Source organism: Symphodus melops (genome assembly GCF_947650265.1).
Source record: "Symphodus melops genome assembly, chromosome: 3".
Lineage (NCBI taxonomy): Eukaryota > Metazoa > Chordata > Actinopteri > Labriformes > Labridae > Symphodus > Symphodus melops.
Window position 1 is genome coordinate 29,491,097 of NC_136693.1, and position 27,146 is coordinate 29,518,242.

At 43.7% G+C, this 27,146-nt stretch overlaps 1 protein-coding gene across 1 annotated transcript in view; it reads right to left on the reverse strand.

Annotated features, from left to right (window-relative positions):
* LOC306821220 (neural-cadherin) overlaps window positions 1-27,146 on the reverse strand; it is a 243,339-nt gene that overhangs the window by 17,479 nt on the left and 198,714 nt on the right. The window contains exons 33-35 of the mRNA XM_079339503.1: window positions 20,052-20,316; window positions 13,077-13,257; window positions 5,627-5,871 (exon numbers count right to left, since the gene is read on the reverse strand). Of these exons, the coding sequence (XP_079195629.1) occupies window positions 5,627-5,871; window positions 13,077-13,257; window positions 20,052-20,316 (691 nt within the window). The remainder of the gene's footprint in view (window positions 1-5,626; window positions 5,872-13,076; window positions 13,258-20,051; window positions 20,317-27,146) is intronic.

The following is a 27,146-nucleotide window of genomic DNA, read 5'->3' on the forward strand; positions in this document are numbered from 1 at the left end:
TCAAAATGATTTTCTTGGTTCTTTTGGTTTACATTAACTGAAGCTAAATGAGCCGCACAGATCACACTTTGATTTGAAAATAATACAAGTCAATATCGATTGTGCTGAAATAGATTAAGAGCAGTTTGTAGGGAGTTTTTTTTTCCCACACTGACACACAAAGAAACATGAATAGATTCAAAGAGATGACATGAAAAATAAACTGAAAGACAGAAGAAAATGACAAATCAACAGAAATACATGACATGAGGAAAACAGAGAAAAACAAAAACCAAACAGACACAAAGGAAGAGAGGAAGAGGATGGTATTTACACACAGCTGCAGACATGCTACACTAAGTTAACCACACATTATACATCTATGGCAACTCGGCCCAGTTATTAAACATGAAAAAAGAGTCAGCCAATCAGAATCTGTGTGCAGCCGCGATGACATTTCTCAACTACACTGTTCTGGACACACAACCCAGAGGAGCACCCAGGGGAGTGTCCAGAGGAGCACCCAGGGGAGTGTCCAGAGGAGCACCTAGAGGAGTGTCCAGAGTAACGTCCAGAGGAGCACCCAGAGTAACGTCCAGAGGAGCACCCAGAGTAACGTCCAGAGGAGCACCCAGAGTAACGTCCAGAGGAGCACCTAGAGGAGCACCAAGAGGAGCACCTAAAGCACTCAGAGGAGTGTCCAGAGGAGCACCTAGAGGAGCTTCCGCCTTAACTACTGCACAGCGTTTGTCCGTCTTGCTTTGATTTATAATCTGGGGGTAAAATGACCTTTGGCACGCTACAATGAACTGGCGTTTAAATAGCTTTAATCAATGGAGCCTTCTGTCACTTCCTGTTCAGGGATGACACATGTTTCTATCGATCTGAAGACTGTCAGAAAACAGGTGGTGATCCACCATCTCCTTCTGTCTGGCACTAATGCACATAATCAAAACAATGACACTGAACGACACACAGCATCAACTTCTGAGAGGTCGGATAAAACCTGGAGCGCTAAAGTGCTAAATGAACTTGAGCTTGTTTGGCGCTTCTCTCGTCGTCGGACTACTCAAAGCACTTTTTACACTGCAGGTCACATTCACACATTCCCACTCCATCGACCCATCTGAGCGTCCATCACATGAGGGAGCAACTTCAACTCCCCTCAGCCTCACGCTGGTGGAATATGCATAGCCAAAATAGTTTCTGCATCAAAGCCAGCTCCACATCCTCACTTTCATCATTCTTTTTGTTGTTGTCCAGTTATTTTCGTGGTTGATTCTCTTTTATCTCACAGTCAGTTTGGTCTTTAGTCCTCATAATATTCTCAAAGAACAGTCCGTGTCTTCTTCAGTCGGCATCTGGAGAGTTCCTTCCCTCTTTTTGTTCTCGCTCTTTCACATTTTGAAGTCTGCGTGAGCCACGTCTGAAGAAGCCATTCAAAAAGTCTCTCCGGCTGCTGCTGCTTAAATTTCAGAGTCAGGAACGCTCGGCCGATAGAGCACGTAAAGCTACCGATTGAAATGACTACCAAAGCCTCCGGAGCATTGATCCCAATTTCTGCAGGTTTAGGTAAACAGCGCCCTGAACGCCTACAAATCAAGTCATTAACACTTAAAACAGGACTGAGCCTCGGCCGGATCAAGGTCGCATTCGGTATGAGCTCAGAGCCGAGCATGCTGGGAGATAATGTGGAATGGAGGGGAGGAGACGGGAAGTAGGAATGAACATTTGAACTGTGTCTGTCTGCTGTCATGGTGGGAAGCAGGTGCCCTGTGAATCACCAATGAGACAGCAGACATGGCCGGCAGCAGTGTGACATTGACACCATCTTTGTCAGCATTATGTTTCTCATGCTCTCCCTTCCCGAGCTGCGTAACTCGCTGCCACAGCTTTGTCATCTCTTTCAGCTCCTGCTTGTTTTTTCTCCGTCTGGCTTTGTTTCCGAGTCCTGTATTGATCTCGTCTCTCTGATCTTTCTTGCATCTCCTGAAGTCGGCTTTGTCTCTTACTCCTCTTCAAAGTTCTGTTTTATTTCCCTAATTTAAACAAGGGGAACGTTTCATGCTACTGTCAACTCGTTCCCCGTGTATGACTGTGCCCGAGGCGCTTTCTCTGCAAAGCATCCTTTAGGGATAGCAACACACAGTTAAAGGTACAGGCGCATGAATATTCCACAAGTGAGAGCAGGCACGCAGAGAGACAGGAGAGTGGATTTAGACTAAAGACAAACACATACATGTGAACAGTTGCACTTCATCCAGCTTAAAGCCAGAGGAAACACCAGAGAAGTTTAGAGGAGGAAGTCATAACCTCTGATTCCTTCTGAGACTTTTCCGACCTTTCGGCAAAGAAAGCCCGACTGCAGTGAAAACTGTGGCTGGCTCATTGCTAGCTTTGAGCGATATAATAAAGTTCATAAAGAAAGGGGAAGAGGGCTCTGATTCAAGAAGCTTTTTATAGACTCTGAAACAAACAAACAAAGTGAAACTCCTCAGCCTGAACCGAGGAGCCTGAGCCTTTCCACGTTTAAAGAACCAACTCAACTACAGATCCATCAGTCGACTTCATCTGAAACCCCAAACATGCATTCAAAACTCTGTTTCCTGTCCTGAGCAAAACATCTCGAACTGGCTTTTTATAGATCAGTGATGCAGACGGTGGCTCTGCAGCATGTTTTAAATACAGTTCAATTTAAGGATCGGTAGTTTTGAACAGTGCCAAAACTTAAAGGTGGCGTTCCCTCAGTGCTCCGTCTGCACCTAGCCCCTCCCCTCTGTGCTCCCTTAAAGCCACGCCCCCTCACTTACATGCATGACCTCAGCTCTTCATTGTATAGAAACGACATCGTCTCATGTCTCATTCAGCGGTTAATAAATAAACTCCGTCATCGGTGTCGAGCTTTGAGTGTGAGCTGGAGGTAGAGAACGAGCAGGGAGGCGTGTGATTGGTTCATCAGATTGGTACCTCATCGCAGACATTGGTTGAAGTTTTTTCAAAGGAGATAAAGAATTTCAGGTTTTTAAATTGTCACTAACATTGGGCTGTGTGAAGCAGCCGCTCCTTACTGGTTACCATGTCTGAGAACGATGGTAACGATGGCGTGCGTCCTGTTCTCCTGTCACAGTTACAGTAACACCATGTTTACATTTATCCAATGAGAAACAACAATGACGTGATGGTGACAGAGCTGCTACTACGAGGTGCTAAACAATCCTCCAGGTGCCATGTGAAGAATTCATTATACAATCCAGTACACTATCATTACACTGTGTGTGTGTGTGTGTGTGTGTGTGTGTGTGTGTGTGTGTGTGAAAGAGTGACAGAGGTAATATCAACATACAGAAGAAGATATGTTTTGATTTATTATCTATTTTATTTATCGGCTAAGGATTTTATGTACTATTTAGATTTAGGGTTGTTTCTTTTTGTGTACTTTTCTGGAAAAATATATTTTTTTTAATGGTAATAATTAAATGGACTTTACTTATAAAGCACATTTACACGATATGTGACATTCATGCTTTCACACACTGATAGCAGAAGATGCTGCATTGCAGAAAGTGACAATCAGAGCCATTTATATTTGCACACTGATGGTCGTGCTTTCACGGGGAATTCGGGGTTTAGTGTCACGGCTTCTATTTTCTTTAATCTCATCTGTCAACCAGAAAGTCGAGGCTTCTCAATTCTCCTGCAGTCAAACGTCAAAATGTCCTTAAGTGAGGCGCTCAACCCCAAACGGCCGTCGCTCAGGCTGTAGGGAACAGGAGGGTCGCCGGTTCAATTCATGGTGCATAAAAAAAATCTGGAAATTAGTCTGGTAGCTGGAGAGGTGCCAGTTCACTTCCTGAGCACTGCCGAGGTGCCCTTCTGTTTTTATCTTTGCTTTGTAAGGTGACCTTGAGAGTTTTGAAATACGCCTTTAAATAAAATGTATTATTCTTATTATCATTAGAGCAAGGCACTAAACCCCACCAGCAGCTCCCTCACACTGTCATCTCTCCATTAGGCACTCGTGGAACTGCAAGCAAATGCTGAATGCTTTTGCCAAAGCATACAAGGCGCTGGGTCTAAAATTGAACATCAGAAAGACCCAGGTCCTCTTTCAACCCCCGATCAACCAGCAGCCCACCCAGCCTGCCATAAAAGTAGACGATACCCCTCTGGAAACTTCTATCTTTGCAGCCTCCTTACCTCGGACACCAACATTGACTCAGAAGTCAGTCTCCGTCTGAGCTGCATCAGTGTGGCCTCGGACAGGCTTAGGAAAAGGGTGTTTGAAGATCGAGACCTAAAGACCCAAACAAAGCTCCTGCTGTATGGAGCCGAGGCGTGGACCACCTACAGCGACACCCTCAAAGATGCTGAGATCCACTGGGAGGACACACGCACCAACATCAGTGTTCTGGAGGAAGCCAGCATAAACAGTACCATACCACCAGACTCATACAACACCAACGTCGACGGACCGGTCAGATCATCTGCATGCCCAACACACGTCTCCCTAAACAGTTCTTGTACGCCCAGCTCAAGGAAGGTCAGCGTGACCCCGGCGGGCAAAAGAAAGACTTGAAGGACAATCTCAAGACCAACCTGAAGAGGTTCCACATCACGGAGCTGCATCACGTGACTTTGGACAGACTTCAATGTTGTGCACAAAGGAGCAGCTGCTCATGAGACTGAAAAGAAAGACTGAAGAAGGCTCCAACTCCATCACACATCGTCACCTTCCCACATTGCCCCAAAAGATGCAAGTCCCGAAAACAGCCATCTCAGGACCCACAAGTAGCCCCTTGAAGAGGACACTCGTTTGGAGTGACGGCTGATGATGATGAGTCCATATTGGATCCTGTCAGTGCATGTGTGAAGTTCAGCGTGTGTGTAGCATGTTCAACTGCCGAGTGTTAAAGTCAATTTAGATTCATAAATTATGTTGTCTTCAAAAAATTGCTCCTTCTGCTGCATCAGCGGTGTGTGAATGTGTGTGAATGCATTAGTTAACACTGATGGTCACTTTACCCAGCAGCCATCAGTGTGTGAATGTGCAGGTGTGAGATGCGTTATTAAAAAGCCCTTTGGGCAGTCACAAGACTAGAGAAACACTTTCAGCTGTCCTGTCAAATATAAAGGTGGAAAACGAAAACAATTCATTTGAAAATGTCACATCAGTGGGATTTCAATAAGATGAGTGAAATCTGCAGTTCCTCTAATGTCCACCGGAGGCTTTCTGCCAAAGCCCAGGACGTCACATTCACACCCGTTTACACAGCAGAAACATGTTTAGAGCCTGAACATGTTCGGACTGGCTCATTTCTTCATCTGCACACACGGCTTCTGATATAACTCATCCAGTTTGTTTTCTTCATGAAGGCTACGAGTCGTGCATGATTAAGGGCGTGGCTGACCTGACTGACAGGTGGGCGTCCTGTAGCTGTTTGTCAGGAGGCTTTAGGCCTGCCTCTGCTCCACCTAGTATGCTACAATACGGCGAACGCCATTGATGGACTTCAGAAGTTTATTTTGCTTCTTTACCATCTTTTTGTAATTTCCCCACAAAACACACAAACAGAAGATATTCAGCCATGGCCTCGTCATTGATCTCCTCAAATCCATGAATACAGCATGCAGTGGATGAAGTAGCTACCTAGTAAGGCCATGAAGCAGATACAGATGGCAAAGAGGGAGCTGAAGCTCAAGCCCACGTCGTCTCGGTAGATGGCCAGCGTCGTCTCACAGTGGCGTCCTCGGTAACCCTCCGGGCAGTGGCAGGTGAATTTGGACGGTGACTGTGCCACGCAGGTCCCCCGGTGACAGGGACGCGTGGCGCACAGGGTGTAGACGCAGGACTTCTTCGTCCCGTTCACGCGGATCATGTGGCCAGGAGGACATCTGAAACAAGAACGTAAAACAAGAGACTCACAAATCATGTGACTTGATGCACTTTGAATAAGTGAACGTGCAATAATCCCTGTGAGAAAATATACAGAGGCAGATTTGTCAATAAAAACAGGAAGAGGGGGAATAAAACTGTTTATGTTGGAAATGTTTATTACTATTTCCTGCGGATAAAAAAAGTTAATTACTCTCTTTCAATCTGTGATGGTGCACGTGCGTTCACCTCAGGAGAGAACACACTGGAGGAGATGCAAACGCTGACAGAGACAGTGGCAGTAACCAGGATGATTTTATGCACAGAGGGGCACATTTTCTGCCTCACTTCAGAAAGCGCCACTATAATTAAAAGCTCATTTGGGCGTAACAGCTCAAACAAACATTTTATGAGCCCATTAGTTCAGACTCACACTCCGCTCCGGGCTGTACGTTTTCGATGACGTCAGAGACGAGTTTCGCCTCCGGTCGGTAGGGAGATTTGTTCACGCTCAGAAGTATTGACTCTGCTTCACCGTGAAATGGGAAGGTTAGTTTTAAAATGGTAATCATATTTATCTTGTGACTATGAAACCAATCAGGACAAGACACTAAAGGGTGAATGCACTGTGTCTTCCTCCTCCTGCTAAATGAGAAGACATAAATAAGTGTGTGTGAAGAAAATCTACTGCGGTGATTCCAGCTGGATGTTTGGGACGCCGTCCTCTCCGCCGTGTGTCTTCAGCAATGTTAATGAACAATAACATTAATGAATGATTATTTTTGTTTTTCGCCCTCATAGTTCACTGACTTGGTCTCTACTAACTATTAAAGCTGAGATATTCTTTCTAATGACTCTTCTGTGGTTATTCATTGAATGTTTTCAGGAGCATCGCTCGAACTGAAAACAACACATTTTAGAATTAAAGTAGAAAGTCTCTAAAACTGTAGAAAATGAATAACTTGCAGTTTTTCCTGCAGCGTTTACATTGTCTTCCCGAAACACAAAACATTGCTTCCATGCTGCAGATCCTGAAGATAATCAACATGTGTGAGATGACAGAGATTAGAGCCCTGATCTCCACCTCAAATTACATTTTATATGAGTTATAATAATGTTTATATGTATATTTTACTGCCTTGCATGCAGTTGCAGATCCACTAAGACAGCATGCACATACACAAGATAGATAGATAGATAGATAGATAGATAGATAGATAGATAGATAGATAGATAGATAGATAGATACTTTATTGATCCCGAGGGAAATTCAAGTCAACATATCAAACATATGAGGGTCGTCATTAGACATGTTATCATGTTGCTCCACGCTCGGAGGCTGGAGCCCTCGTCGCAGCAGCCACGGGTTCAAGTCTGACCTTTGCCCTTTGCTGTCAGTATCAATAGATAGACACCATCAAACAGGATCAGAGATTCACAGACAGATGTTTTTAAGGAGCTCTGAGATGTACTGATACAGGCTGAAAAGGAGGAGAATATGTGATTTGAATGGTTTTGTATTTTGATTGGGATGTTTGCTGCTTGTCTCTGCTGCACACATGAATATCAGATTTTCTGTAAGTAGCTGATTTTACAAAAGACACATCGGAAGAGAAAATTTGGTTTAATAAGCCAAATGTGATGAAAGGGATTCTCTTTGTTATCCGAGGACTTATTATTTATTAAAACTCAGCTTCTCTGTTTTTTTAATTAATGCAACAAGAAGGAACACAGTGTAGACGTGTTTTTCTTCAGAGCTTCACATCCGTAGCAGATTTGATTTGAGCTTTTACTTGGTTCCGTTCCCAGCTCTTCACCATGCACACGCATTCAAGTCGGCGTCGAGACAGGCTGGCCGTTTGAGTCCAGATCTGAGCATCGCTGTGATTAGATTTTTGTGACGAGGCCTAAACACAAGTTGGATAATGAGTCCAAGAAACCGAAGATGGCCTCCTCTTGAAAATGCTTTTACTGGAGGAACATTTCTCTCTCCCTCTTTTTGAGTTTTGACTTTCTTGATAGATTAAGGGTAAAAAGTCAGACATAGCATTTTAAAGCGTATTATTCTGCCATAACAAAGGGCTCAGTGTTCAGAGGGAGTCTGTGTAGGTGTCTGTCTGTCAGCAACACGGCCGTGCTTCTTGTCCTCTTATCTTTGCCATCAGCAACGACAACAATCAGTCGTTTGGCGAGGAGCGTCTTCTCACCTGCACACGCAGTGATCAGAGACCGCTCTGAGGACGTGACGAAGGATGGGGGATTTTGGTTTGGACCAAATGAAAATAAAAACATTGCTATCTTATGTTGTCTTTATATTCCATGCTCATCACTCTTCCTGTTTAATAAAATAATTCAAGCAACGTCAAAGCAGCAACACCATGGTCATCATTTCACATCATCTCTTATATGTTTGTTTACATTGGTGTTTTACATTATATCCACTCTGGTAATGGACGCCTATTTCTTGAAGTCCGGTGTAAACCGGTTAGCATGATACCATTGACTATTTATTTATTTATTTATTTTTTCCATAAAATCTTGTCTCATTTCTAAAACGAGAACTTCTTAAAGGGGCTCAATCAAATAAGTAAATATATATATATATATATATATATATATATATATATGGCAAAGAGTTACATTGCTAGATGAGTGTAAAGTTAATATAAATAGCAAGAAGATTTCAAGACAAATATAGTAGTTCAGTATTTTCACTGAAAATGCAGTTCAGATGTTATTGTCCCCATTATCACCGCACGCTTTCAGACAACACCCACCAAAGGACAGAATGTACAGAACAAACAATAACAAGCAGGAGTCTGGTCTGCTCAGCGAGGCCTCTATGAGGGGGCAGCTATGACAGCAGGGATCAGGATCTTCAATCTAAAAGCGCTATATAAATGTTAAGCATTATTATTATTATTATTCTAGTTCAGCGTTTGGATGCGATTCAAACCGGTGAACATGACGTATGTCGCAGCAAAGAAGAGAAAATATAATGCATCGTATGACGAGGATGAACCATGTGTTGGTTTTTTACCCAGGTGGGTACAGCCATGTGCTAAACACCACATGTTAGCCTGCGCTAGTGTGCGATCTCTTGCAATGTAAGTAAGTAAAAGCAACAGAAGTCCTGCAGAAAGTTTGACCTTCTGAGGGGAACGAGCCCTGGGAGGAGGGGAGAACGAGCCCGGGGAGGAGGGGAGAGCGAGCCCGGGGAGGAGGGGAGAACGAGCCCGGGGAGGAGGGGAGAACGAGCCCGGGGAGGAGGGGAGAACGAGCCCGGGGAGGAGGGGAGAATGAGCCCGGGGAGGAGGGGAGAACGAGCCCGGGGAGGAGGGGAGAACGAGCCCGGGGAGGAGGGGAGAACGAGCCCGGGGAGGAGGAGCCCAGTTTGAATGATTTGTATATTTGTCTACTGACTCTACCTTTAAAGACAATGTTGGTAATACAAAACATCTGTTTGCTAACTTGATCACAGAGGAGAGGACAGTGTGTAATTACCGGTTTATTAAGAGTGTTGACCTTGAACGCTGGGCGTCAAACACTTGTGCTTTAAGGACTCACTATCGACACTTAACGCTCTCCTCCTTTTCCAAGCTGCAGGTCAAGTGGTGAGAAGAGAACAAGGCGGGAACAGTGGGAGTGGAGCTGTGAACTGTGAGTGTGTGTATGTTGGAGGTTGTTTCTGTGTGTGTGTCACACAGCGTCACAGAGGTTAAAAAACGGGCAGGTGTGAGCAAGATGAGAGCCATACAAAGTGAGAAATGAGGGGCAGAGTGCGAGAGCCATTGTGCAGAAATAAAGGTTGTTGGGTGGATGATGTGGGTGAGTGGCTCAGAGGAGTGAAAAAGAGGGAAAGGGAATATTAAAAGCGAGAAGGCTGCACTCCCTGAATGGAGCCTGATGTTTTCCAAGGCAGAAAAATTGCTGAGATTACTGGATGTGACTAAGAGCGCTTGGCGTGTTTGATTCTGTCCGTGCCACAAGAGAGGGTTGTTAGTTTTCAGCGGCTTTTAAACGACAACATTTCCCATTTCCAGCTGACAAACAAACCAGCCCTCACACAGAAAGTCATGCAGCAGTGCATGTGAAATGTTGATCAAGCAAAAGTGTGGATCCTGACAGGGTCAAAGGGCTGGGCAAACGTATTATTTTTACCTTCCTCAGTTGATGCATTTAGCTCAGTCACTGAGCAGATGGCGTTCACTTCCTTATTCATTGCCTTTTAACAGGAGACGTGGCTGGCTGTGGGGGGGGGGGGACACTGAAAAGTCTCTCTGAGGCCATGTTTGGACTGACAATAACACTGCAGCTTCCTCATTCATTATGGATGTCAGCGTAAAGAGCAGAGAGTACTCGGCCTTTTGTGGAAAAAAAATGTTAATCCTGGCCCAACTCGTGCTGCAATTCAGTTTAAAGTTCACCATAAAGACACAAGATAAATGAAAAGGACTCCTCTATGCTCTGCTGACTTCAAGGAGATCTATTCTACTATTTAAACACATACATATCATGTTATTGTTTTGTACATCGGATTTGGTTTCCTGCCGCTCTGAACGAGATGTTAGCATGGAGCACAGATGAAGGACTTGCCCACCCTGGCAGCTCTTTCAAGGACACGCCCACTCAGACGCTCACTCAAGTTTCTAACACTGTCAGCCAATCAGAGAAAAGTGTGTGTGTGAGGGGGGCCTTAAAGAGACAGTAGCTGAAATGAACCGTTTCAGGGAGATGAGGGATTTTACTGAGGCCAATAAGGGATAAATAAGGAGGTTTTTCAGCAACACATCTTAAAACTCTACTCAACAGATGTCCCAGACTGACATCATTAATAGTGAGAATGTATAAATAGCCCCCAAAATGTCATTATCTTTGAAGAATCTTTTAAATGTTTTGTATTTTTGACCTATGCCAACAGCATATCCTTCAAAAACATCAAATGGCCTTTTTCTGCGACTGCTGTAAAATGATCCAAATTATTCGTTTTATGTTTTTATGTTCATTCAGACACTTTTTCTCCCTAAAATCAATGTGACTTCAAACACACACACACATGTGTGTAGTGTCAAGTTAAAATAAATGTGTGACGCCACGTGAGGTTCAGTGAGGCTGACTTTGAAGCGGCTCCACAGCGCTGATATCAGTTAACCTGACAGCAGGCCCACGACTCAGAGGCTAAATGAGTTTCCCTGCTCATTTGTTTTTCAAAGAGCAGATATCCATTTCAAAATAAACAGAATAAACATGTAAATAGCGATGACCTCAAAGCAGTTGGGCAGTTTATACTGAGCTTGTAACCTCTGTTTTTAATCACGAAAACGTGAGCATCCAGGCACAAATAAAAAAATGCTAATTAAAGATAGTTATCCAGGCAATTAAGGCATAAAAATGGTCTTTGCAATTTATCTGTATCTTCATTCTTGTTTGCCATAATGTCCCTGTTTTTGATTGTATGTACCTGAATTTCCCTCGGGATCAATAAAGTATCTATCTATCTATCTATCTATCTATCTATCTATCTATCTATCTATCTATCTATCTATCTATCTATCTATCTATCTATCTATCTATCTATCTAAGTAACATTTAAGAGCAAAATCTGCTGCCTGTTTTATGGTATCCTGCAGCTGGTTGAGTATTGAATGATGAGCTACCACCTCTGGTATTGAAAAATGAAGCCATATGCCAAAGTGCAGTTCTTTGCATGTCCACTTGAGGCAGTTTGCAAAAGCCAAGGCATTGTCCTCAATGTGACAGCAGGAATAAACATATTTAAAGCCTGTTTTTTTTATCGCTCATCTGTTTTGATTTTATGAAGACAAACTTTTATTCATATATTTACAGATTTGTGGTTTCCCAGGAGGATAAAGACCTCAGCTTTTTCTCTTTGGCTGTTAAAAGTTTGACAGAAAGTTCGGGAGTCTCAGTATTTCTAATATGTTGACCGCCGTCTGTCACCAATGAGTGATGTCAGTGTTTACTGGAGCTCTGTTTGATTCCTTCTGTATTAAAATGTGTGTTTTGTATATCAGCTTGTCATCATCAAGTAACAGAGTGCTAAACAGCTGAACAGTCCCATTCATTTTCTCCAAAACAAATTTGATTATGGGCCATAATGTCCTAACCATCCATGAGCTAGCTGAGTGTGCTGTAGCAGATGCTAGTTCAACATGCTTCATTCACGACCTCAGGGCTAAAACTCAGCACTGTCCGTGATCTGATAGTTCTGCTATCAGGTTAGCAAGTCAGTTAGCTAACAGAAAATGCACTAATAACCTTGTAAGGCAGCAGTGAATGTTATAATATATATTTCACAACAACAACAACACAACTAGAACAACACTTATAAACACTGAAGAGGAAGAAGCAATATCATTCGCAATGGATTGTGGGACGGCTAGTTCCATGACTCCATACAAGGCGACTTTTCTGGAGTCGTGGAAGTACCCATCATCGACCCAACGTCGCGAAAGTCACACTTAATGGATGTAGTAAAATGTCAATGGAGGATTTAAATGGGGAAATGTCCTTCCAGAACCAGAGCTGCTGAAAAAGTGGGCGGTCCCTGTTGAGCTCTACTTAGACTGAAAATGCGTTTTTGTTTGTTCGCTCCAGTTGCGCTCGCTTCAGACTTGGGCACATTGCCATCACATTAATATAAACAGCAGCAGGTCTTATATTCCATGAACTGGCTATAAGATTTATCTGATGTTTTCAATAATTCAGTTGTGTTGTGTTCCTGACGATTGCTTTCAATTATGACAGCCTGGCTCTTTTTTTTTTTCCTGCTTGTTGTCGACATCTATTGGATGGTAATTGGCTGCCAGATTTCCCTGCTTGCAACCCAATTCCTCTCCGCACATGACACTTTTTATATCCGACAAAATGGTTGCCATGGAATCAGCAGTCATTCCCCCCAGCTTTGGAGCAAACAGAGGCTCGTTTTTTTTTTTCTTTATGTTTTATTATGGTCTCCACTGGGTCCAATCCATTTTAAAGCACATTTAAGTGGTAAGGAATAAAAACTATACCAAGGTCAAAAGCTGAAAAATGACTGCAGAGCTTGACTGAGTTTGTTTAAATGTGAGTCTTCATGCCTTTGTGTCAAAATGACGAGTGTGTGAGACGCACGTGAACTCAACTGTGCAGTTTCATGTGACATGTGTTGATTTGTGTGTGTGTGTGTGTGTGTGTGTGTGTGTGTGTGTGTGTGTGTGTGTACCTGCACTCGTGTACTCTCCACAGGTCCACGCAGGTGAAGGGGGGGCTGCATTGATTCCTTTTGCAGGAGTCAGACGAGCACCCAGGGGAGAGGCCTTGCATGCTGACCTGGGAAACCCCATCTCGGGGCTGGCTGTCCAGCGCCATGTAGCGACCGTTGAGGCGTAAATCCCTCATACAGCCTGCAGGGAGAAAAGTGGAAAGGAGTTTAGTGATACAATAAACACACTGTCATCTACTTTCACTTACACAGAGTTTAATTAGCCTGTGTTTTACCTCATGTACCTGGTGAGCAGATCAACCACATGTCCCCGCTAGATAACCACTCACTCCATTTCTATACTGCATAAAGCCGTCCTGGCTTTTAAGACTCAGAGTCCGCGGGCAGAATTCGTTGTTTCTACTGTTTGTATATAAAATTCCTCGTATAAAAAAATGTTCAGCTGGGTTTCTTGTTTTTAATCTCTTGCAGGGTCTTAAAATGCAACTCAAGCACAAGAAGAAGCTTTCACCATGCTGACAGCCTGATTTGCATTCACGTTGAAAACTGTATAATGTGCTCCCCGTTGCAATGATAGCTGCGCTGTTTACACATGTCACTGCTTTCCTGGCTACATGCCATGAGACACTTAACAAAAAGGAGTAAACATATCAGAAAGGCTGTTTACAGATATGCAGAAAATAGGAAGGAAACATGTTTTTTATCCAAAGAAAGAGCTGAAATTGAAGGGTTTGTGTTTGCTTGGAAAGAGACCAGGTGTGATCATCTGTCTCTGCCTTTCTCAGGTGGAGCAGACAGGGGACAGACTTCCTCCTGGATGTGAACAGATGATGCTGACATCTGTGTCCCGTGTGTGAGGAAGGAGTGTTATACAGTCAAATTAAAGTGTGCACTTATCGTGAGGTTAAGAGTCTCGAGACTGCTCAAGATTGGTGCTTGTGGATACCAAGAGACGGTGGATTGTTATTGGGACATCGGACTCAGAGTTATTGGACATTTTTTTACTTTGACATGAATCGATGAAAAGGAATTTATTTGTATTTCTTTTGTCCTGAACTTACATTGAAAAGTGATTGATTTAGCTTTTAATCACTTGTCCACCTTCTGCTCTGAGATTTTGAATGACAGACTAAGCTAAGCTTTGATAAACCTAATAATTGCCAGCCTTCAGTTTTGCTACAGTCACTTTTTATGAGAACCTTTACTACTAACTAACTACTGATGCAGGGTCTTTGTGCATTGTGAATAACAGGTGAATAAAAAATATAGGAGGGGACCCAGAACAGAACCCTGAGGAACCCCAGTTTAACTTTTACACTGAATTGACACGCTGGGACGCTCCCTGCTTCCTTTTAGGGGCAGACTTTCAAGAAGGATGGGAACTAGGACAGAACATAGCCTTTGACTTCGTTTCTTGACGCTGAACAGGAGGACCTGGCGGGTCACAGTCAGTTAACGGTTTCAATACTGCTAAAATGTCAAGCAGGATAATCGAGCAGCAGGGAAGCTGCAAGCAGAATACAACTGTGTCCGCCTTGAATACAGACTCTGAGGGGGGCCAAGAATATGGTTTTAGTGGAGATATGAATGGAGCTGATTGGCGGCAGCATGTGTAAGTGTTTTATAAAGATAACAAAGAAAAGACAGGAGTCTGTAAAACTACTGAGATTGCTTTACTCCAGTTGATTTTTTAGTTTAAGGAGAACGACCAATTCCAAGGTATAATTGGATGCTCCAGTTTGGTATTGTAAAATATAGATTTTAGCTGAAGATAAGGAGACAGAGGATGAGTCAAGAATACAATCATAAAAAAAGTACATCCATCAACCGCCTGGAACATTTCCTTGGTTGGTTGTGTAAGCATGCAATGAGTCATACAATCATGGAAGGGTCAACAGAGCCTGTTGAGAGGTGAAAGAACAAGGTCAAAAGAGAGGGATATATACAGATATCTGAAGCAATGGTGGAAGTCATGGAGAGAGGTGGTGAAGGCTGCAGCAGTCAAGGTTAACATAATCAGTATAAAAAAGAAGCTTTGAGGGATTGACAGAAATGGGAAGTACATTATTAAATAAAAAAAGAAGATTTACAGGCAATTCTAGCAGTGGACCACATCCATTTTGAAGGAAGGAAAAACAACTTAAAAGAGGATGGATGCAGGGTATTATAATTGACCCCCCCCCCCCCCCCCCCCCCCCCCGCTCGCTGGTCTGGATGTGTGGGTGAAAGAGTTTGCGAAGGTTAGAGCTACAGGGAAGTGATCTGTGTGCGATCCAAGTCTAAGTGTGAGCAGAGAGACACAGCCAGACATGAGCTGACAAGACTACAATTCCACAGGCCAACAGTGATAGGGTCTTTCATTGTGTGGAGCCCGGAGGGGTCGGTAAGTGCAGAGGTGACAGTGATGCGGAGAGTAGCTGTGTGGCCTTTAGTATAGAGAATGAAAATTACAGATACAAGTTCAGAAAAAGCAGGGAAAACACACTAAGCTCACAAAGGACTTCTGTGAATGTCTCCTTCAGCTCAAAAAAAAAAAAAAAAAAAAAAGACTGACTTACTCACAGCAGAAAGTCCTTCTAAAAGCTTAACAGACAAACACTAAGAAAGGGGAAAGGGTCTCTTAAACCCAGACTGGTGTATATATTAAAATCAGTCCACTCAGGTACATAAATAGGAAGGATTCATTATTTGAACAAATATACCCTGAAAGTTTAATCATGATTATTTTAATACTGAGCCTCCACTATCATTCCCTTCGCCACTCATTATTGTTTGTATTTTGGATTTTCGCCTCCAGATGTTCACAGTGGTTGGTAAATCAAAGATCATTTATTGTGCAAAACACACTTCACCATGTTTTTTTTTCTTCTAATAAAACAAATACTACAAATCCCCCAAATCATGAGAAAAGTCCATCCTCTCCATCTTTAGTCTGCTCAAACAGGCCGTTTGGAGATTTTCCCTTCATGACATCACAAAGGGCAGTAGCCTCTCCCCCAGGTGGGTGACACTCCCACAGCTAGGTGTTTGTTCTGCCCTCTGAGTCTGCCTTCTTACCGTAAACAATAGGACATGGAGCGAGAAAGCACCGAGTACACCCGAGCCCTTCCAGAGCAAGGGGGCGTGGTCAGACACGGCTCATTTACATATTTAAAGCTACAGGCACAGAAACAGCCTGTTCTGAGCAGGGCTGAAATAGAGGGGTTTATAGACATGATCAAATACAGGATCAGAGTGCCATAACAGCTTTTATTTATCCTGCCACACACTGCGCGGTAACAGTAAAGCTGTAAAGTTAATGTAAATGTATGTGAGATAAAGTAGAGGTCTCAAGTGTGCACCCCTGGCTGTGCTACCAAATCGAGAGCCCTGTCACTTGAAGACAAATAAACTATCCACATGCCTTTACATGTCAGTCCTTTCAGTGAAGTTCTGTTTCAGACTGTGAGGTAAAGCTTCAATTGATTATAAAACTCATGTTGTGTATCTCAGCGTTGCTTGTGTGTTAATAAAGAGCAACAGAGGCAATAAACTCCAGAGGACACATATATTTATCCTGTTTATATTTTTTATCGCCTAATTGCTTACTTAGTGTCGTCAGTTAGTATTTAATTCCCCACTCTGTCCCTTTGAAAATACATTAAGAAAAACACAAGCAAACACACCCAAGTGCACACACATTAACACACACACACACAAACACACCGAGAACACTTTCCCTGCCACAATCCATCACGTCTACCTCTTCTGAAGGAAAATGCTTTTAAAGTCCAGTTAATGAACATGCTCAGTCATTTACCGCCTGAGGCACAGCTGTCGACACCTTTAAGTATCCAACTCCAGGGAGCGCTCTCTCTTTCACTTTAACCCATGTACTGTATGTACGCAGTTCAGACCTCCTTTTCTCTGTTATCATGTAGTGTCCCCTTCTTTTACTGCAATGCATCGTCCGCCTGAATCTTTGTGAAACCTTCCTGTCCGTCTTTGAGGAGGTGACTGAGCAACTGAAAAGTAAAACTGTACCTGTCTCTTTCACCACCTTAACAAAGCAAAGTCTACTCAGTTAGTGTCGGACTGTGTTTGAGAGTTCCTCACACTGATCAGACTGACACTTAACATTAGCTGAAAACATGGACGAAGGTGAAGGATGGAAGCGACTTTGACAAGGGCCAAAATGTGACGGCTGGTCAAAGCATCTTAAAGCTGCAGCTCTGGTTGGACGTTCCCGGTCGACTGAGGCCAAGGAAGGAATACTGAACCACGGAGCACAGGAAGAAGGTTTTCTGGGGAAACAGGACAACAAGCTCGAGGACTTGACTTGGTCTCCATATTACCAGATCTCACAATTTAAAAACATGTGTGAGGATCTGCAGCTAACTTCTTGGTGCTGGATCCCAACGCACGATTAGTGATCTCTGGATGTGCTGTTTTTTAACCTAATCTACTTGAGATTGTTTCTCTTTTCTTTTGCTGATTTCACTGTTTGATCAATCTCTTCTCTGCAACGCCGTCCCAACTCAACACAGAATCCACGTTAAGCTAAGCTAACGAGCACAGCTCATCAGAACAGAAAACAAATACAAGACTCAAACACTTTTTACTAAACCCGTCCATGTTCGCGTCGTACGCACCAGTATGTCTCACAGACATTTGCAAATGCAGTACGTTAGTTAGGCACACACACACACACACACACACGCACACACACACACACACACACACACGCACACACACACACACACACTCTCGTAAAGCACTTTTAGTGAGTAAGTCATCAATCCGTCACATAAACCATTCATTGACACGTTAAATGTCAGAAGTTCTCCTCTGAACTGAGCTTGTTTGAATCGATAAAACAGTCTATTTCTGGTCTCGTAAGTGTACAGCCTGAAGGACAGCAACCTTTTCATTTTGTGACACATAACACACTTCACATTATCTTTGTCTCCCACAGGTTACATACAGTTTCACACTGTTATGTCACCATTTAAACACCCGTCGGTCGGGCAGTGTACCACTGAGCAGCTCATTCAGGAGGATACACGCTGCTGTTGCTTTTCACCTTCTCGAGTTCCCGACACAAAGTGTTCGACCCTTGGAGTTATCCACACATTTATCCACTGGAGATAAAGACTCACGGTTAGCGGATGATTTTTGTCCTTCTTTTGAAATATAAATCTAATGTGCTGATCTGCACAGACACAGAACAATTGGTGCTGGGCCACGGCCTCAAAGCAGGAAGAGTGACCATGAAGCAAAGGTTTCAGATCCCAGACACCCGAGAAGTCAGTGAATACAAAAGTTTATCAAAATGATTTGGTACTTATGTTTCTATCTTTCAGTTAGGTTTCTATCAAGAGCTGAGCCTGATGTAATCCTCCATCATGTCCTCCATGAACCCTTTTCAACAATGTGAAGATTTACACTAGTAAAAGAAAGACATTTCGAGGACTGAGGACGGGACCAAGGTTTGAAAAAGAAGCATGGTAAAGAGGATAACGATTAACTTCCAGGTTCATGTACATTTTTTGAGGTTTGGCCGTTGACCAGGCTTCAGACTTGTACGTTATACCAAACGTCAGGGCACATCCCGTCACTACCTTGACTCTGCTTTAGTTAGAAAGGAAACTTTTTGTCTGTCACATTCGCTCCTTCAGTCTCTGCAGGAAGTTTTAGTCACATTTGTTCTACTAAAAAGTTACGAATTTAAAATATGTACTGAGTGAAATAATAAAGTGCAAATGTATTTAAGGTCATGCATTCAGCGCTGGACTCTGCAGTTCTCATTGTTTAACCAAATATCTTTCCAACAAAGAAGTCTGATGCCACACTTGTACATTTTAAATTAGAATCAAATCAGTTAAACAGAGACAAGCAGAAAAGAATGCAAAAGCTAATAGAGGTGAAGTTTGCAGACATGTTGCTGCTTTGTTCACACACCACACAGTCCTTGAACCAGGGAGCATGCAGGGTACGGTGTCTTTAAGGTTTATTCAAACTCATTCAGACATTTGATTTCTCACATGCTGCTTTGTGTTGAAAAGTTCAATGTTCAAGCTCAAGTGTCCAGAGAAGGAGACCAGGGCGAGCAGAGCACAAAGAAGCCTGCAAAAGCCCCATCGCTGTCCTCTGTTATCCAAATGGACTGTGCTCCAGAAAGAAACATGGAGGTTTTTGTCAGAGGTGTCAGCACCTGGCCGACGGATTGCGCAAACATTGTTATGATATTTCGTGCTGGGTGGAAGAAAATGTTCTGATTGTATTTTTAACAAGTTGTCCTTCAGCCTCCAGCTTCTACAGCTGCTCCCATTGAGGCAGAACTTCTTAACATCCACAGAGTTTGAATGAGAAGTGCAGGAAAGTACACTGACTCAACAAAGTCCTGCACAGAGCTCGGGGTAATTGTAAATGGGTTTCGAGCTTGAATCGTGTTTTTCTCGTCTTCTGACCAATCGAAGCACTTTTCACCTCGGTCACACACTGATGACACAGGCTGCTATGTAAAGTGAAAATCAGCGTTAACTAATCCCATTCATACACGTCCGTAGCAGCGGGAGCACCTTGGAGTTCAGTGCCTGCCCAAGGACACATCAAACATGTGGCTGCAGGAGTCTCTCGATCGACTCTCCTGCTCTATCGCCACCTCCTGGTGGAAAGAACTCCAAATCTCCAGAGTCTCTTTGCACCTTTAAGAAAAAGCTAAAGACCCCGCTCTTTATGAATATCTTGTTTTGTTTGATAATGACGATTAATTAAGGATGGTTTGGATGCTGATAAGAACTCTTAAGATCAGCTGTCGATGTTCTGCTTTGCCTCTGGTCACTTCCTGTTCCTTTCGTGAGCATTTCTCTACCCTCTAAGCCGCAGAGCATGTCTTCAACATGTCTTATAGTGTGTCCCCCGTTTACTCAGCGCAAATCTTACGATGGCTAATTGAAGGTTTGATTAAGAGTAAAAATGAAACATCTCTCTTACCCTGGAAGCTCTTGTTGACTCCAGAGGGGAAGCTGTTTCCCAGCATCACAACAGTCGGATCAATGATGATTTCTCTGCTCCGGCCTCTCATCCCTGTGACCTCCCGCTGCCCTCCGCCGCCGTCCAGCCGCAGCGTCAGCTCATTGTCATGCCGATCCAGCAGGACCTCGTGCCATTCGCCGTTGTCGAGGCGATAAGTGGGCAGAGTCAGGTTGTAGTCCCCGTCGCCAAGGTTGAAGAAAACACAGAGGAGGCCCTGGAAGACCTTTAAGGAGAAGAGAGGCCATTTCAGTGGGACGTTCACACAGTTTAGATATGTGAGTCAAAAATTATTAAATCACTGCATGTCGAGACTTTTCAACTCAGCTCACGTTCAACCACACCGAGCAAGTGTTTAATCCCATTAATCATCATGAAGAACATCATCTTCTGGAGCTTGATTGAAATGTGTTGGGCTAACACATAATGTAAGGGCTTGACATCAACACGAAACACAAACACGCCTTTTGAACACATTACCATGATGTCTTAATTGAATCTTTGCAAACTAAAAATGGCTAAAATGACAGGCCGCCGTGTCCACCTGCCGTTTTTGTTTTTTTTTGTTTCCAGGCAGAAAAGTGCTCGCTGTGTGCATGAAGTGTTGGTGTGCTGAGAAGAAAAGTGTCACTGTCCTGTCTCCATGACAACAGGTACATGGCTGGTACAAGACACCATCCGCAGGAGGCTGAAACACGGAGACGTCAACAGCGCCTTTCTGAAAAGTTGAAAGATTTTCAACTTGAGCGCTCGGAGCTTTCTGCTGCGAACGCTCTTTACTTATTGAAAACGTCTGAAAAAAAGACGCCGGCGCTGAGAAAAAAAACACAAACGCGAGGTGGACCGAAGAGGGACCGATATGACAGCAACCACTCTCATCGCTCCGTTCATGTGAAAACTTAACTTTGTAAAATCCACAGAAGACAAATGAAAACTTGTTTTCCATCGAGGAGTTAAAAACAAGAAGGATGAGGAAAAAAGAAAGCAAGACGCTGGATCACTGCTTATGAAGAGAATCAACCCGCTCCAAACTCTGACAATGGTAACTCTTATTTATAACATGAAGGTGATGAATGTTGGCTCATTGCCCTCTGAACATTTTTGGCCCAACAAACTCACGAAACAACCCCTGCAACCTCAGCTTTCCTTCCAAATCCGGCTTCCCCTCGGCAGTGCCTACGCGTCAGCCAAGTGGGCAAGTGTCCAGGGCCCGAGCAGAAGAGCGTCTTGACCTTCACATTTATTATTATGTATATCTTTCCCTTTCCTTTCCTCGTGCTGCTGATCGTGTGAAGCACCACTTCAGTAAACGGACAATATGCTTTTATAATCCCGGGGCGTCGTGCCTGATTTGAGGAGGCGCTGCACACTCTGCACACCTTCACTTCCCTTTAATACTTCACTCGCCTCAAACAGATCACACTTTGGCATTTCATTGTCAGCTGTCCTCCAAAGTATTCATGTTTTAGTGCTGATTGTTTTCAGAATTACAAACTTTCTACTCACACACGCTGACTGACCTGTTTTATTATCTCCAAACGATGTGAACGGTTTTCAGTGAGGGCCACAAATACACCTCTATCATCTTATCTATCTACGTATCTCTGAGCTTCACACCATGAACCGATTAATGTGGAGAAATGTAGTTGTTACAGCAGCTGAAAAAACAAGAATATAAACAGCATCAATAGCAAAAAGTAAGAAAAAAAATCTGCGAGCATGTTTATATTAATCAGACGCAGAAATCAAAGACTTCCTCGTCTTATGCTGAAGTCTTTTTAACACAGGTGTTTGTAAAGGGAGGGAAACATACTAAGAGGAGAACTTGAAGAATCTGTTCAACTGACCCGCGAGTCCAAGTCTGTCGTTTTCAAGCTAACCGGGACGGGAGAAAGAAAAGGTTTCACTTGGTTGGGAAAAAGATGGATCAATGGAACAATTCATCCGCTTGGTCAAGAAACCAGATGAAATCCCTGGAGGTCAGCAAACAGCAAAAAGAAGAAAAGCAGTTGTTGACAACATATACTGTTTTATGTTCCCGAGCTCCAGACCGACACCTTCATTCATCCTGATCGACGAATCAGATTTATTAACGCCAGCACTTTTTATCTGAAAAGTCTCCGGAATCAGACAGACATCAGTGTTCTGGGACAGCTGACATTTCAACTCCTGGTTTGTTGACTTGTGCACAAATGCCCTGCTGTCAGAGCTTTGGAAACACACACACACACACACACACACACACACACACACACACAGAGTCATGCTGCTGAAGGACATCTTGTTGAGAAAAAGTGTCTTCAGAGAAGTGACGTGGGCACACAGAGAAAGACAGAGAGAATTTATGGACGAGACAACGATGAGAAAAAAAAAAAATCACTCATCGCATGTTTAGACAACAAGCAGTTTTTTTTGTCTGTCGTCAGATCTTGTGATGAAAACTGTTCCATTTTAAGATTGGCTGTGATGCCAACCCGCATGTCTATCATACAGCGATTTTCATTTGTGTGTGTGTGTGTGTGTGTGTGAGTGTGTGTGTGTGTGTGTGTATGAATGACAGGGAGTAAAGGGGGGTGAGTCAGAGAGGGAGATAAGTCCAAAGGCTGTTTTAAGAAGGATAGGGTGGTGTGGGGGTCTTCCTCATTTCAATTTCAAACCGTTTCCTCCAAGTGTCCCACTGAGCATAATTTTCTCCCCTCCGTGTCCCTCTGCCACCGCTGCCACGTAAACAGAGGAACGAGATGAGAAGGCCAGAGTCAGACAGAGAGAGAGAGAGAGAGAGAGAGAGAGAGAGAGAAAAGACAAAGAAACCATCACGTGTCCTCTCTTCTCTTCTTTCTGTCTGTCGTCTTCACCATGTCCAGCCCGTCTCTGAATCCAGCTTTCCATCTGCCGGCTTCTCAAAGCAGCCAGTTAAAGTGCCGGACAGCTCCAAGGTTGCGTAGTCGGAGAAGCATGGCTCATTTCAAGGCTCTGTGATGAAGTATTAATTATATTTAGAATCCACTGGGGCGGCGCTTTTTAACCAGGCTCTCTCACAGCCACCTGATTTTACCCCCAATTAAAGTTGAACGGAGCAGAGCAATTTGGCTCCTGCTCTGCTCCCTCGGTGCAGTGTGTGTGAGTGTGTGTGTGTGTGTGTGTGTGTGTGTGTCTTTGCAGGGGCGTCTAGGTGTGTGTGTGACTCCATTTTAGAGTAAACAGTCCCACAGCTGGGACCGCCGTGGTTCCCCCAGATGCTTCCGGTGACAGACTGCCTGCGTTGCTGCAGCCTTTTGGAAGTGCAGGCATGTGCAGATGATGTGTTAATCTCCCCGTCTCCCCATGATGCAATAATGGCGTGCAAATGGAGATTGTGCGTTCGTATAAGAGCCTCATGCATTTTTCCTTCACTTTAAATTACACTGGGAAATTAAAAAGAAGCTACACTCATTAGGAGAAATATTCTGCTTCATATTCAGACGTGTTTCTGACTTTATTCCCCGAATAGTTTCCCACCTCTCGACATTTGAACCGTCGTCTACAAACACACAGACTATTGATTTGTTCATAAGAAAGATCATGCACGGCTGAACAAACAGCCGAAAGGTAAATGAGTGTAATTTATGTTCAACGATTTGGCATCGAGCCGGGCATCCAAAGAGTGACGTCTCATTTTAGAGGAGGCCAATTTGATGAACCAGCTCTTAAGAAGGACTTAATAAAAATCATATCTTGTTTCTCTCTCCAGGTCATGTTGACTTCTCATTTAGCTGCAGTGTTAAAAGTCGTCTTCTCCGTCGTGACGCTTCACTGACGTGTCGTTTGATCGAGGGTCGGAGGTCAGTGAAAGGTGCAGAAGACAGGCGTCTTCACTCATAACTAATAAAGAGGGTGACCTTCTGCACCACATGTTGATATTCAGTGAGCAGCAGTGATCACTTTATTTAAGACATGTCTCTGTAAATGTACGATTAGACGTTGTGTTGACCATCTGGAACGAACACACCTGTGTATTCCTGTGTGGTTATGCTGGGAGAACCGGAGGAATCTATACGGGCAAAACTTGTTGTTTGCTCACAATAAAGTTTTGAATTTTTGAATGCATGCTCAGCTACCTGGGGGCCCTGAGCACTACCATGGCTTTAGCCTATATACTGAGCATCTTAGTGTCAAAGGACATCTCCGATAAATCCTTCTCATCATTCAGATTTCATAAAGGCTGAAGCTACGCCACATCGCTGGTTTAATACTGATAAAGAAAACAATTCATTGCTGTGTTTATTTCTTAGAGCACCACTCCCTGTGAGCTCCATGTTTGCAGTGTCACTTCCTTCATCAGAAGCCTGTCAGGGGAAACTCAAGGCACTCAGGCAACCGATTAGAAGATCTTTAAATCCACACGTTTTAAATCTTCACGTGTCCAAACTTGTTGTTAAAAGTTTCGAGAAGGTGACTGTGCACACTCTCATCATTCTGCTTCAAATCCTAATTTGTGTACTCTAACTGTTTCATGCTTTTCATTACGCCGTGTACGTTTTTATCGGCTGGTGATTTATCACTGAGTGTTGCTACTCGAATGTAGGTCAGTCACACAGAGAAAGCCCAGCGCCCGAAAACAATGCATCAATGTCCTCTCACAATCTAATAAGGACTCCTCACACACTCTGTACTTCTTTTCTGTTTGCACTTTAGTCAACCATTACATCCATCCCTCCATTATCTCGACCAGCTGGAGCCGAGCACGGGGCTGACACTCACGCTGCACGGGGAGAACATTCACAGAGAGGCTGCTGTCAGACGGGGGATTCAAACCAGCAACCTCCTCGCTGTAAGGGGACAGAAAAACCACTGCACCCCTCAACCGTCACGTTTTTAGTCAACAACTGCTTCGAATTCGAGGAACTTTGCAAACCTCTAAAAGTGAGACGCGAAGTCGAGGAAGGAGAAACAGTCTCAGGTTGAAAACATGCAATCACTTACTTCAAACCTCATCTCCACAAAGTGTTTTCGCCAAACGCTGGAGTAATATTCTCGTCTGAGTCAAATCAGCAGAGGAGGAATCAGATTTCACATCACAGCCGAGACGCATTTCTTTATCATTTTGTGAAACTGAGAAAAACGATCCGAGTTCATACCAAAGCTGTAATTCAACACAATGACAAACAGTTCCTTTTCCACTTTCATGATGACAGAAATATTACAAACACGTCATGAATCTAAAATACAGAAGGACAGTTTAAAGAAGGACAACCTCAGGATCTCATCGTCCCCTCATCACGCCGCAGCGACATTCACATGGAAAATGAAACTTCACAGGGGAGTAAAAGTCCTGGCTTGAAGCGGCGGTCTGAAAAGTAGCAGCAGCTCTATGCCTGTGGAAATTGTTCTCTTTGTCTAACTTGGCGTCTCCTCCTCCATTTTTGCAGACAAAGAAGAAGTCTCTCTTCTGATTGGTCGGTGAGGGAGAAGTGACATCAGTGCTCTGTGAGCGCTGTCTGTGGACACAAGCACTTACTGGTTCTCCGGCTGTGGCCCAGTCTGAAGCCTAAATGTTCCCATCATCCCATCCCATCATCATCCGGTGCTTTAAATCACGACGATGCAGTTTTCGTGGTTTTCTGAGATCTGCTGAAACTGTTTCTTTAAAGAACAGTCTTAAATATTTTTTTTTTCTCTTTGGTTGTTTATGTGTCTGCGTCCGTTTGCCTGCTGGTAAGGAATACATCCAAAAACATGTATTTTTATGTATATATGTCTAGTTAAGTGGCAACCTCCAGAAAATGAAACCAATGCAGGAGTGTAAAATCCTGCAGTTCATCAAATGTCCACTAGAGGCAGTCTGCAGGAACATCGTGAGTGACCAAGACATGACGGGCAAAAAGCCGTTTTTACAGCATAAATAAACATGTTTACAGCCAAACAGCAAACAGGTCTGATCAGGTGTGAGGCTGCAGCGCCCCCTGCAGGGACACACGGGTGTCGTCACTCAGTCTTAATCCATCAATAGTTACAGTCTATGGTTTAATGTCTATCTGTATAAATGTGGTGTGAGTGTATACAAACTGAAATCACCGTGGATAAACAAAAGCTTTAACACAGAATAATAATAATAACTGAAGCTTTATAAATGCCGCCCTATAGAGCGGCCTTCATCCTGAGCATGGCTTAGAAAACAGAAAAAACACTGCTGTTGGAATGCAAGTCACACACGAGCCGCAGAAACAAAGAGCGCCTCACATTGTGAGTCTGCAGCCAGTCAAGAGTAACGCATACTAATTCCTGCTTCTGATTAAAAGCAAACACAACTATTAAAGTGAAAAACAAAAGCCTCCCAGGCAAAATGGATATTTTTCTTTCAAAGGACGTCTCGGAGGTTCATTGAGTCAGCGAGGGGGGGGGGGGCTTTTCTCATGCTGTCTTCACCTGGGAATAAATGCACTGTTTACATGGGATAAATGATGAAAAGCCTGTGTGGCTGCGCTGCGGCTTTGTGACATTTAGGAGGAAATGTAGAAATGGGTGAATAGGAGGGAGAGACAGATGGGTGGCAGGCAGAGATCAGACGACAGCTTGTTCTCGAGCGGCAGCAGTGGTTAGGATAACTACCAGCGTTTTCGACGGTGATGTTTGATCAATACCTGCGGTCGCAGTGAGGGGGCGGGACACAGCGGGAGAACGAGGACTGTGAAGGTATCGCATGATCTCGGGGAGTAAGTCAGCGACGGAGAGAAAGAGAAAACAAACACAAACAAACCTGCAGCGACAGGGTGCAAAAACAAACAAGTGTGAGAGATCAACCCGAGGAAAAGATAAATAACGTGTGTGAAGCATTCAATCCCTGCAGTGGACTCCCATTGTGAATCTCACTTATTGTTATTAACTACACACCGTATAAAGTCAGCTTTAAGGAAGTGACAGACACCAACTGAACAGCTCGTTTGAATCAAGCTAACTGACTCGACTGTGAGCCGTAGTTTGTATTAAGTGATGTGATGAGGATCCGATTGGCCGATCATTTTCCGGCTCCGGTCTGTCCCTCTATATGAGCAGGAGGATGACGTCGCTGCAGCACGG